We start from the raw sequence: 13875 nt of genomic DNA, 5'->3' as shown, positions 1-13875 counted from the left end.
CAGCAGGTTGAGTGTGTTACCTGGGCAACTGGAACTTTTCATTTTGGTGTGACCTCTGTATCCCGACTCAAAGCCCCAGATCTCTGCAAAGTTGTTAGAAAAGTTCTCCCTAAAGCAGAAACAAAGTTAAAGTGTTAGTCACTGAGTCGTGTCCGACTCTGTGACCCCATTGCCTGTAGCCTGCCAGGCTCCTCTGTCCGTGGGATTTTTCTAGGCAAGAATACTGGAGTGGGTAGACATTTCCTTCTCCAGGGACTCTTCCTGACCCAGGGATTAAACCCAGGTCTCCTGCATTGCAGGCACTCTTTACTGTCTGAGCCACCCGGGAAGACCAAAACATCTGGGTCTTACAGGGGGCACCCAGATTGAACCTGGGCCCCCTCCTTGGGAGTGCGGAGTCTTAGCCACTAGACCACCAGGGAAGTCCCTAGAGCAGAAACAAAAGACCTGGGATTTTGACATCTCTGCTCCACTTGCAGAAAGAACCCTTGCATCCTTTTCATGAGGGTAACATCGGTGTTCCAGAGATGGCAATGGCACCCCACTCCAGTACTCTTGCCTGGAAAATCCCATGGACGGAGGAGCCTGGTAGGCTGCAGTCCATGACTGAGCGACCTCACTTTCACTTCTCACTTTCATGCATTGGAGAAGGAAATGGCAACCCACTCCAGTGTTCTTGCCTGGAGAATCCCAGGGATGGAGGAGCCTGGTGGGCTGCCATCTCTGGGGTCGCAGAGTCGGACACAACTGAAGTGACTTAGCAGCAGCAGCAACATCGGTGTTCACGATGTTTAAAGTCTGAGATTTTCCAAGTGTAAGATGAAGTGGGTCTGAAAATGTGTGTGACGGGGCCAGTGGATGGATCCCAAGCCAGCTGTGCAGGGTGAGGCTTCGGCTTCCTTCCCACCTTCAATACCCAGAGCCCCGAAAGGGAGAAGCCGGCAGCAACTGGACGGTATTTGGGAGGAGAGGTGCCGGAGTGTTACTAACAGACAGGGCACAAGCACTGCGGGGCACAGATGGGGGAGGGGAAGGGAGGGAGGGACCTGGCTGCACTGTCGGTCGTGCAGAAGAGGATTCCAAGGATGGTTAAGAGCAACAACCAACCAAAGAGGTCTTGGAAACTCCCGAGAGGCCCAGCGGACGCCACTAGGCAGAAACCCAAGAAAAAGTTATGCCTGCTTTCCTCCAAGAACACTGGTAGTCCACGGCGGACAGAGACAAGGGGAACTTCTAGACTGCTTCTAAGATGAAGCATCCTGTGGAGTGGAGTTACTAGGGGATAACAACGAAATGTCTTCATCCGGACTGTTCCTCCATGACCACTGTTACCCTTCCTGCTTGCAACTGGGGTCAGAATTAAACTGGAAAATAGCCTAAAGTGACTTTTTCCCCCCTTAGAGACTAGGTTATTATTTTCTGTCTCTACAGCTCTATTTCCTTTAACATTTTATTGTTTAACCCCCATAGAAATTCACATTTTTAAATTTTCACATTAGAAATTTTTATGTTGGAGTGTAACTGATTTACAATGCTGTTAGTTTCAGGTATATAGCAAAGTGACTCAGTTGTACCTTTATCTTTTTCAGATTCTCTTCCCATATAGCGTATTGAATAGAGCTCCCTGTGCCATACATAGGCCCTTGTTAATTGTTTTATAACATACAGACATGTATCTGTACCTTAAGTCCAACCTCCTACTTTATCCCTACCTACCATCTCTCCCCTTTAGTAACCATAACTTTGTTTTCTAAATCTGAGTCTGTCTCTGTTCTGTGCACAAGTTCCTTTTTTAAAGAACCCACATGTAAGTGATACAATATGGTATTTGTCTTTCTGTCTGGTTTACTTCACTTAGTATGATCATCTCTAGGTCCAACCATGTCGCTGCAGATGGCAGTTTCCTTCTTTTTCACAGGTGAGTAATATTCCATTGTATATATGCACCACATCTTCTTTATCGACTGACTTTGAAAGAGACAGGGAACTACAGAGAAAATGAATTTTCTCAGCAACAGCAACGGGCGTGACCCATCACTCTTGGGAAAGAGGCTAGTCTGAGTTTCTGAGGTCATGGAGCAACTGGCAATTCGTTTAAGGGTGGCCATTCCCACCCCTTTCCCAGGCTCTGCCTCCCCACCCTTTCCTCCAAGATAGTGGTAGTCCAGTCCTCAAGGGAGGGATAGAGAGAGAGAGAATCAAGAATCAGGTAGGAGCCATGAAGAGTGGGAAGCAACCAGGAAAGCTGCAGTGGTCAGTTCTCCATGGACACACCCCACCCAATCTAGAGATGGGGCTTCCCTGGTGGCTCAGTCGGTAAAGAATCCGCCTGCAATGCGGGAGACCTAGGTTCCATCCCTAGGTTGGGACGATCCCCTGGAGACAGGAATGGCTCCTCACTCCAGTATTCTTCCTGGAGAATCCCATATATGGAAGAGCCTGGCAGACTACATTCCATGGGTCACTAAGAGTCGGACACGACTGAGCACACACACACACAATCTTGAGATGGCACCTCAGAAGCCAGAAGATGCTCACTCAGACCCAGGAGTGAAGAGCTGGCAATAATCAGGGGACAGCATCTGAGGTCAGTCACGATAGCAGTGACTGACGCACCTCTTGAAAGCGGTCTGAGGCTCCAGTTTTTTACAAGAGGGGTGCCTGGGTGATCCTTAAGTGTTGCTGTTGTTGTTGTTTTTAAAAGGCCATCAATGGCTTGCACCCAAGTGACAGACCTAAATGAGCCTTCAGGTTAGGATCCACATTTTACCCCAACACCAACTATGGCCAAGAGTTCTGACCGAGAAGGTTGTGCTCCACACTGAGGACTGCTGGTCTAAAAAATAAGTCAAAGAGCCAGAGACTTTAGGTCAAGGTGAGTTTATTGTCCAAATAGCATAATCTAATTGCATCCAAAACCATTTTCAAATCCATCTTTAAGCTAGTCAGAAAAACAGGTTATTATTTTTAAAAATCACTTAACACTGAAAAGATAGGACCTCAGAAAAGGCAGCTTGACTATACCATGCCACCATCATAGCCAATACAACATTTTTTTTCCCATACTTCCTAAAAACCTTCCGTGTATACTGATCATGCTGCGTTAGCACTTGCTTGCACGCCGACCAAATAAACACCCACACCTCTTATAGAGTACATGGTGAGAGATTAACATTGACTCGATATGGCATCACACTCGTTTAAAGCAAAAAAAAAAAAAAATTATAATAATAATAAAAGAAAGTCCAAGACGAGAAACTGTAACTGAGAGAGAGAGATCTGAGGTACATGGTACAAGGGTAATGAACATAATGGAAAAAATCCAATGGCCCCGTGACACGCTGGGGATTTCAGAGGTGGTGAGCAGTAAGAAATAGAACTAAGAAGAAAAAAAAAGAGAGAGAACTGTTTAAAAAAAAAAAGGATAGGCATCTGTGAAAATACACTGGCTACTGTAATGGCTACAGTCAGTAAGGCACTTTTTTCCCCCCAAAGAAGGCTGCAGGCAAAGGAATAAATGTGACAGCAAGAGCATGCGTGTATAAGTCTGCCGAAGGCTTCCGGAAACCCAAGCCAAGAAACGGGTCTGAGGGCCCACGCAAGTCTAGAAGCAGAGACACCGGAGGAAAGAGATGGTTCTGGGTTGTTTAGAATCCAGAACCAGGAAAAGCCGGGTGGGATGAAGAAGCCATAAACATCCTAATGAATTTCCCGCCTTGTTTCACACCAACGGGTGACGGGAACCATGCCGAGCCCACAGCTGAGGAGCCTGCGTTCATTCTAAAGCTACAGGGCGCGTGTTGGGTAAGGGACTTCACCGTCTCAGCACTGATTTCCCTTTTAAAGCTATTCTTGGGGTTGGACTGTCTCAAAGATAAACACGGAGGAACCCTTTTGGCTTAAAAGCCAGCTGGCTTACTCAAGATTTCCTGCTCATTCTTATCTCCCGTTCCCACTCTACCAATAATTCTTTCTTGAACTAGAAAAATCAGTATATTTACATGATATAAGGTGCACGTCTATTTCTTCTCCCAGCCCTGTCCCCCCATGGCCTGTGGGGAGAACAGTCTGCTGCCCTCTTTGAGAAAAAGTCATCCAGTCCTGCCGTCCTCAGCGGGCAGTCCCAGGGCTCCTGGGGCCCTTGGGGGTGGGCAGCAGCCTCCTCGGAAGGGAAGACCCCGATGCCTACAGCCAAGGGCCGCCCCTCCCGAGTCACACGTGCCCGACTCAGGTGAGGACAGGAGGCAGAGCAGGGCCTCCAAACAACCCACAGACCAAGGGGGACCTGGCTGGGGAACACTGGCTGCTCAGTGGGGTCGGGACAGTTCCAGAGGACAGCCTCCGTGGACAGAAGCCCCTTCTCTCGGCTGGAAGGGGGGGTGCAGTCTGCTGAGGCACCCATCCCCTGCCCCCACCTGCAGGCTTCTCGGCTGTGATGGACAACCCACGTGGAACTGACTTATGCTCAGCATATATTTTTGGCATACGAGGATTTTCACCCCCTAGGATTTGGCCAAAACAGGGGAAGGAACAAAATTTGGCCGGCAAGGGGAACAATCAGTCCCCACTGATGGAGAAAAACAAACAACCAAAAAAAGAAAAGAAAAAAAAAACATAAAAGAGAACAAAGTAAAGGAGAGATACAATGACAACAAGGTAGGAAAAAAACCAGAATAGGTTTGGAACCTCCTTCACGGGAGGAGAAAAAAAAAATGCACCTGAATGCCTCTGGGACAGAAACTCCTACCGAGGAAACCAAGATCCAAGATCCAAGGAGAGGGCACGAGACAGTTCAACAATGCCTGGGCCCGTCTTCTGTTTAAGGAAGGAGCAGGCAGGAAAGCAGAAACTACGTAGCACCCTTCCTAGCTGCAACCCTGCGCCTCCCATCACACTAGGCACGAGGAGGAAAAGGAGAAAAAGCTAGAAGGTCCCGGGGACCCCTAGGGCTCCAGGGAAGTGGAGAGTGAGAGACTGCGGGGGGAGTCTGTTGGCCTGTATCCTTCCTTATTTCTCTCACTCGCTGCTTCTGTTTGAGCTGAGCAGCTGGTCACTGTTAGAGGGATCTGTACCTCCCTTTCTCTTTAGGTTCCAAGACTCTCAAGAACTCTAGGGCTCATGCTTTTCTCCACCACGCAGACTCCCCCCGACCCTGGGGCCCAGAAGAACGGCCTACACGGGATGGCCTCTTGATAAAACACAGGCCGCTCAGCCTTTCTCCCCCAAACCTCAGAATTCACTGCCCACTGGCCCACCAGGAATCCTGAGCATCTCAGGATCACATAACTCACCGAGTCCTGAACCCTTCTAACCCACGTCAACGGAGCCTGACTCACCTGGGATTCCATCTCTGGGCAGAAGCAGCCTGCCCACCTGCCTTCAACCACCGATCCGATACTCACCCCGACCCGTTTTCCCGATCATGCCAATTCAGCGCACTATTTAAAACCTGAAAACCATTCAGTGCCACTCAGCGAGGACCACGCCCTTGCCCCAGCATTTTGCCTGTCACCGGCCAGACAGGTGGGAGCAGTTCCCATGGCAACCCTGCCTGCCGCAGGTTCAGACCTAGGAAACCCTCTGAAATCGTCCTGAAGGGGGGGGCCCAAGGGGCTGCCAGCGTCCAGGAAAAGAGAAACTTGCCAGAGAGAGAAACATGCTGAAGGAAGGGAAACTTCCCAGGTGAAAGGAGAACTGGAAGCAGGTGTGCTTTAGAAAGGCCCGCCTGATAAGGCTCTCTGAACAAACAGCCTGTTCAAATGGCTGGAACCCAAGTGCAGATGCTGCGTGCCCAGCACACCGCATCACTCAGCGCTGTGTGTCGGCCTTGCGGGGGAGGGGAAATCCCTTGGTCCAATTGCATTTTTTCCATCATGATGAGGATACCGGAGTCAGAATGGAAGCCTGATGACCTTCAGCACTGAAGAGGTCCCTGGGCATGAGACCCTGGGGTCAAGCCCCCCACCTTCCATCAGGGAGAGGCTGTGGCCCCTTCCCCCCTCCGCCTTCCCTAACTGATGGGCTCCCAAGCAGAAACTGTACGGTTGTGAGGTATTAATGAGAACAAAAATGTGAACCATTTTCTTTCGTAGCTATTGATTTTGTCCAGTAAACCTGAGGTAAAGAATACTCTGTCTTTGAAGGATGTGATCAGAGAGGGAAAAAAAAAAAAAAAACCATGAATACGCAACCAGAAGAAAACACACTATGTATGGAAGAGGGCTTTTCCAGTACGAAGAACTCCTATCTCAACCAACTACTTCAGGACTTGGAAATTTAAGCAGTAAAATAATATATTATAAAAATGTTTATATAATAGCAGCACACTCGGTGAAACATTACAGCTAGGTACTGTTAATGTGGATAACGATGAATGATCTTAGCTTCTTAGCAGCGCAAAAAAAAAAAAAATAATAAAAACTGAACATAATAAAATGAAAAATAAGAGACCCCTTAGATTTTTCTCCATCTTAAACCCTCAATACTATGAAACAAGGCAGAATCTGCGTATAAAATAATTCTTCAGAGTAGCCCTGTTCTGATCTTATTTTTTTTTTTTACTTAAAAAGGCAAATATTTTAATAGCTTCATTACCTGTCAATTATAATTGTGCAAAAAAAAAAAAAAAAAAGTTGGTGCTTCAACCTCTCTGCTAACTGAATGCCTCTAAGACGTGGAGAGGAAAAAAAAAGTTCAAGTACGCTGAATGCAACTTTGCAATGAAATCAACAACAAAAGAAACTCAACGGAAACGGGAACGAAATGTCACACGGATGCCCCGCTGTCTTTGCACCAGCAATCATGTTTCTTTCCATGTCCAAAGGGGAAGTACAGAGGTGGGAATTAAGATCCTTGTGTGCCATCAAAATGGTTACAGATCTCTGCTTTTAGGAATGTTGTCATAGGGATTTTCGCGGAAGGGGATGTGTCTTTTGAGTCCCCGGAGGGGAACCCAGAGAGTGTCAGATACAGGACGGCAACCTGACTCGAGGGGGGGGGGGCACGAGGGGAGGGGACACAGGAGGAGGAAGGAGGCCTCTGCTCTGTATGATTTGCATAAACCAATCCATCTACCCCCTCGGGAACAATTTTTCAAAGTGCTTTTCGAATGGAATGGTTTATACCAATGCTCACCTGTGGACCGGACATGCCAATCAGCACCAAAAAAAAATTAGGTTTTTTTTTTTTCCTAATGAGGGATGCCAAGGTCGCATTACTCTCTTGAACACCTCAGGAGGAAAAAAAAAAGTTCTAGATCCCACCCTGGGGCTCTGTCTGCCTCCATTTCACGGAGTTTGGGGGATGGCCCATAGCTAGATTGCCCCTTTAAGATAAAAATGGGGTGGTGTCCGCAACGAACCAAGTTTGGAAGAAGAAGCAAGGTATTGAAAAACATGAAACCCAGGATCCAATCACCTGTGTCCAACGGGCAGAACAGAACATCTCTTTCAGGTAGCAGCTACTGCAGACAGCAAGACTTGTCACTAGAGACCCAGAATCGCTTAGCAACAAACAGGTGGTTGGGAGTCGGGCGCTTCTCCATCCAAAATGGTTCGATCGCGCTGAGATTATTTGTCACTCCCTCCCCATCCTGTCCCTCCTTTATTTCTAATTCCTTCTCAAGTTCATTGCTTCGCAATCCAATCCTGCCATACGTGGCATCCGCAGTTCTTCCAAATTATCCAACGGGTGTATATGTGCTAGTTCATAACATGAAAAAAAAAGTCTCTAACTTGTTCCCATAGTGCAGGCGTACATTTTTCTCTAGCTACTCTGCAGGTTTTCCTGTAAGCATGTTACTATGACTTTTAACATCATCAAACAGTAACTGTTGGCATATATAAGGGATTCCCTTCTGTTGTACTTCAAATAGGCACCAAATGCTTGTAATGATTTCGTTTTTATAGGACCTTTATCTCTCACTTCTAAAAGATCTTTCAATAGGATCTAGGTGGGGGCAGAATTTTTTTTTTTTTTTTAAGTTTCATCCTAAAATGTAAGAGAACCAAATACAACCAGAGAGAAGGAGAGAGCGGATTGGACGCACCCCTCCCATTTGGCCCGCCCCACATCCTCACAGGTCGATATCCCGAACATCTGTAGGGGTGCTGGCTTGGTCCAGCTCATCCTCCGACTTGGATCCATCGCCCTGGTCCTGACGGTACTGCTGCAGGCTATTCAGCAGCACCACCTCAATCTGCTCCTGGCAGGCTTTGAGGCAATCCTAGAAGGAGAAGCATCGAGACCAGAGCCGTTAGCAAGGGCAACAGGGCACAGAGCAATCAACAAAGAGAACATACACGATTTGAGCCCGCCTAACTCCACACTCCAGCAGGTGGTGGTGGTTTAAGTCATGAGGTCGTTTCCGCCTCTTGCGACCCCCTGGACTCCAGCCCGCCAGGCCCCCCTGCCATGGGATCTCCCAGGCAAGAATCCTGGAGTGGGCTGCCATGTCCTTCTCCGCTTCCAGTAGAAAGAAAGTCAACATGTAAGGAGGTGCGTCCTCCTGGTGGCGGGGGAACCACTCCCAGTGGGGTCCACAGGCCGGCAGCATCTGCAGCACCTGGAAGCTAGTTAGAAATGTGATTCTCAGCCCTCTCCGAACCAACTACATCTCAGAATCTGCACTTCAGCAGAAGCCCAGGCAGCGCTGGCCAAGGCGAGGGGCCATTTGCGGCCATGCAGGACCTGGTAACTCAAGGACCGGCGGGATGCTTCCTGCTTGGGGCCACTGCGTGGTAAGCAGGAAAAGGGGAAGGTGAGCCCTCCAGATAGTGTGACAGAACTAGACCACCCGAGGGGCAGATACAAGCGAATGGACTCAACTACACTGAGCCTCAGAGCCACTGGCTCAGAAACAAGCCAGTTTGTCTCTCCACTTATTTACCGTTTCCTTAACTCTCATAAAAAATACAACAGCATGTTTACAAAGTTCTGGACGCTTGAGCCGTCTAATTGGGGAGAAAGCAAAAAGAAAAAGCTGCGGCACTGCTTTGAGATTAGTCTATATTTGGTAGGGAAGATTCAGGGTGTGTCAGCCCCATGCAGAAGCTCCTCTAAATTGGGTGACATTGACACAGCAGGAATTCATGGGTGTCATCAGGGTGGGACGGTGGTTGGCACTAGCAACCGGGCTGTGAGCTGAAGTCACTGCTCATAGCAGATACTGGGTAGGCCAAAAGGTTCCTTCGGCTTTTCCTGTAAAATGTTATGGAAAAATCTGAATGGACTTTTTGGCCAACTCAGCATCTCCCGACCTCTCTACTCATCAAGACTGGTTTCCTGGCACTCTCGTAAACGTATGGAAAATATGTGAACTCCACTCTGCCTGGGTCTTTTCACAGTTTCATGTATGTTCCCCCCGTGTTTGCTCCACCATGCAATTTTCACTGCCCAGAGGTTGCAGTCTGCCAAGCACACAAGCATTATCTCTATTTTCCAAAGATCTAAAATAAAGTTGGAGCTCCCAGGAAAGTTTCCATGCCCCGACATTTTCTTTTTGTATCTCTCAGCCACCGTACGCTGTTAAACCACAACTTTTTAGGAAAATTAACATCTGGAGTGAGACCAGCCCAAGCGCTGAGAGCAGATATGAAATACCACTCAGAATGAGTGAAGAGGGACAGAGGGAGGTGGCATCTGCTGTCCCCACAACCAGACTTGTGGGCACCACTGAGTTATTCTCCTTCTCTGTCTTTGGTTTCCCCATTTGTAAAGTAAGGCTCAGGAGACGCTCACAGAGGGAGGATCAGTTGCAATGTCCAGATGAAGCCCTAATCATTCATTACAAAGTGGAAGTCTTGGAAATCTGAACAAATTCCTGAGGTTTCTCTGAAATGAGGTACGAGTGAGAATTTGCTCAAGACAGGTGAGGGGCACAGCGGAACGGGCACCGGGGATGGAGCGTTCAGCAGGGATGCAGACTCTTTGCGAACCCATGGACTGCAGCACGCCAGGCTTCCCCGTCCTTTGCTACCTCCTGGAGTTTGCTCAAAGTCATGTCCATTGAGTCGGTGATGCCATCCAACCATCTCATCCTCTGTCGCCCCCTCCTCCTCCTGCCCTCAGTCTTTCCCAGCATCAGGGTCTTTTCCAATGAGTTCTCTCTCTGCATCAGGTTAACAAGGCAAAAACTGAGGACAGTCCAAACTGCTCTGGCTGGTCCCCTAGGGACCAGCTCTCCACCAACCCTGTCGACTTTCTTCCCTCCGAGACTCTGTTTCTGCGTCAATGCAACTGCCACCCAACAATATGATGAACCCAGGATGCCGTGATCATTTCTGCATTAGCCACACCAGCAGCTGAGATGGGTGGTCCTCTGAACATAGGGATGCGGCTCCAGAGAGCTAAGCAGCTTGATAGGGGGCCATGGACAGTCTCCCTGGGGGTCACCCAGGTGCCTGCTCTTCCTGGTATTCAGGCTTCCCTCCCAGCAGCCTGAGACCCTAAAGGAACAGTTCTGAGAAAGTCCTTCAGGGCAGGCTGGTACACCAGGCAATCACTTCTACAGGACTTCAAGATAACACAGGCATCGAACATCATATTTACCTAACTTGCAGCCCCAAACTTTCACGATTTCCTGAATAAAATCAAGAAATATATCACACAAAACCCAGACTCTCCTTCCTTCAGTCAATGTAAATCACTTTTGACAGTGGCCAGCTCTTCCTCTTTGATACTTCTTACTTCGAGAGAAAAGGACGGACGGTAGCAGTTGCCGCAAAAATGAGGATGGAGCAGGAAGCGAAGGCTCTCAGGGGTCAGTTTTGTCCCCCTTCCTGGGAAGCACTCTGAGGTCTACATCTAACCCTCCTCTGGTTCCACTGCTGACAGCATCTGAGTTTCAACTGTGGGATCTGTCGCTCTCCGCGAGATGAAAACCTATCTGAGGGCAAGAGCTCATTTTGCATAAAGGATGCTGAAGTTCTCCTATGATGGAGGCACAAAGGTAAGAAATCGGCCTCCCTCTTCCTGGAGCACAGAGCTCATGCCCTACATTTCTTTCCTAAAATTTTTTTTTGGCCGTGCAGCATGTGGGATCTTAAGCTACCAGACCGAATAGAACCTGAGCTCTCCACCGTGGAAGTGCAGAGTCTTAACCACTGGACATCCAGGGAATTCCCCACTCCCTGCATTTTAACACCTTCCTTCAGCATCGCAGGAGCCCTTCCCCTTTGTGGACTTCCTAAGGCTGTGAATTTCCTGTGAGCTGCTGGAAAGTGAAGTTGGAGGGAGGATGGGCTGGTGCCCCTACCTGCAGCAGACCAGCACCCCCACCCAGTCCTGCCCAAAGGGCTCTCAATCTCCCCAGCAGGGACCAGGGTGGAGGGTGTGGCCTAGAGGGAGGAGGCCAAGACTATAGATGGCAACAGACAAATAGATGGGGGAACAAGCTGCAGAGTCTGAAGGGAACAAGAGGCAAAGCTGAAGAGTGATGTCAGTGTGTCTTCGGGCGGAGTTCTTAGAGTGACACACGCAGATCCTTACAGAATCTGAGAACAGGGGCTCTGGGGCAGGGGGAGCTGTAACAGCCAGCGGCCCTCACTTTCCAGCTTAGGGAACCGAACTGGAGCTGGCTCGTCCCCCAGTCACATGTAGTCAGAAGTTAACCCTGGCCTTCAGAGGGCAAGCTTCCTATTCCAGAACCCTCTTCCCTGTGCAACTCTCTGCTCCTTCCAGGCTCTAAGGAAAGACAGACCGGAGAATCTCCAGGAAAGGCAGACACAGCCCAAGAGTGGCCTGGAAACCAGCACCCCCCCCAACCCCGCCCCACCCCACCGCAACAGTGCCTCGGATAAAAAGATGCCCCAGGGCCCTCTGCTCCTCGGCAGCCTCCAAAAGCACCAGCCATTGTGTCGAGATGCCCCAAATTAAGCTGATTAGAAGGACAGCCATAATGCTCGTCTGTCAGCCTGGACAGGTGGCACTCCCCAGCGCTGGGGGTCGGGCAGGCCTCCAGCCCCACGAGGCTGGGCCCCCTCCCCCCGCCTGACGCGGCCCCGGAGCCCTGACAGCCGCGTTTGTGATGCCGGGCTCCGTCCCCCCGGGCCCCGACTTCCTCCGCTTGCTGGCTCCAGCCCCGCGCCCTGCACCCTCTTCGGCCTCGGTGAATGGGCTGCGGAACTGTTACCATCGGCCCCCAGCGTCGCTGCATCAGGGCATTGTCACCACACACGCACTGCACTCAACAGGGGGACAAAGGGCTGAATGAGCCCCAGACCCGCGGCCAAATCAGGCACAGACAACTTAGGAAACTATCTCATTCTTCCTTTCTTCGCAGCCTGTTGGGCTTATTTCCTTGAATACCAAATGAGGCCCGCAGTGAAAATCAGGCAGGCGCGCAGGGAAGCCTCAGCTCCAACTCTGCTTCCTCTGCCGCCCTGCCCCCGCTTTCCCTTCCTCCAGCCACTCTTCAGGAGGCCCCTGACCACACAGACCCAGTCCCGTCCACGAAAGACAAGTCTGGGGAACAGAGGGGTCTCTGGGAGAAGGTGTGCTCACGAGGGCTCCGGGGACCAAGATGACGTACGTTGCGTCCAACTCTGTGTGACCCCACAGACTGTAGTCTGCCAGGCCCCTCTGTCTGTGGAATTTTCCAGGCAAGAATACTGGAGTGGGTAGCCATTTCCTCCTCCAGGACAATCTTCCCGACCCAGGGATCGAACCCCCATCTCCTGCGTCGGCTGCACTGGCAGTGGGATTCTTTAACATGGAGCCACCTGGGAAGCCCAGTCTTAATCGCATCGCCCCTGGCACTGAAGGTGGGGTTTTGTAATAACCCACTGACAACAGGATTCTGATATGCCAGGACGACCCTAGGAGAGTGATGTCCTGGAACTTCTCTGGGAGCTATTTAAGACTGAGACAGAGTCTTCCAATTCAGGGGACCTGGGTTCGATCCCTAGTCCAGGAACTAAGATCCCACATGCCTCACAGCCAAAAAACCGAAACAGAAAACAGAAGCAATGTTGTAACAAACTCAATAAAGACTTTAAAACTGGTCCACATTAAAAAAGAAAATCTTAACAAAAGAATGCAACAGACTTTTGGTATAATCTAGGTATAATAGGGTATATACAATGACAAAATGACTTGAGTCTATACCTGTTCTGTTAACTATCTTCCGATAACTTCACATCTTCAAGGCCTGTGAGCCCCATTCTACTTGCTCATTAGGGATTTAGGGAACTGGTGTCATGTGACAGCGAAGTGACTCGCTCTAAGAGAAAGCCAGGTAAAACTCGAGGGACCCTGACATGCTAAGTCCTCTCTCGCTTTCCAAGAGACCTGGGGAGACCAGAGCAGGGGAAACACACTTGACATCCACCTGCCAGCCCTTTGTCCCCTTTCCCTTCCTCCCACCACCCCAGCATCATTCCCCGATGACTCTGCCAGGGGATACAGAGAGAAAGGACTGAGTCAAAGTTGGGTCTCGTTCAAGAGTCTATAGACAAGTGAACAAGGAGATAAAGGCGGGTGCCAAGCAGAGCAGGATGCCGAGGGGACGGAAGAGGAACCCCGATTCTGCCAGGGAAGTGGCCCAGTCGGTTCTCCCTTCGCAAGCAGACCCCTGGCAACGGAAGCCCCGGTGGACAGTCCCCCAAAGCCAGCTCGGCCTCTCTGGCTGGTGTCTGTTTTTAGCAACCCTCATGAGTGGAAGGAAAGACTACTTAAAATACACCACCCTCTGAGACTTTTATTCCCTGTAAAACCGTCAGCCTTCTCACTCAGCTTTCTCTTTGGCATGAGGCGTTCCGGTTTATTTTGGCAACCAGAGCGAGCAACAGAACACGGCTTTCTACGGCCGCGTGCGTCCCTCCTATCAAAGCTCACTGCCGCCAGCCAAGGAGCTGGAGAGGGGGGTCTGGCCGTCCT

The 13875-nt window shown here is 49.9% G+C and overlaps 1 protein-coding gene across 1 annotated transcript in view; it reads right to left on the bottom strand.

Moving 5' to 3' along the window:
• Positions 1–3164: 3164 nt before the first annotated feature.
• The window catches only part of CCND2 (cyclin D2), a 27967-nt gene continuing 17256 nt past the window's right edge, over positions 3165–13875 (bottom strand). The window contains exon 5 of the mRNA XM_005897940.3: positions 3165–8224. Within this exon, the coding sequence (XP_005898002.2) occupies positions 8075–8224 (150 nt within the window). The 3' untranslated portion in view covers positions 3165–8074. The remainder of the gene's footprint in view (positions 8225–13875) is intronic.

This window comes from Bos mutus, chromosome 5 (assembly GCF_027580195.1).
Source record: "Bos mutus isolate GX-2022 chromosome 5, NWIPB_WYAK_1.1, whole genome shotgun sequence".
Taxonomy (NCBI): Eukaryota; Metazoa; Chordata; class Mammalia; order Artiodactyla; family Bovidae; genus Bos; species Bos mutus.
The sequence above is the reverse complement of the archived record's forward strand: the minus strand, read 5'-3'. Positions and strand labels throughout refer to the sequence as shown.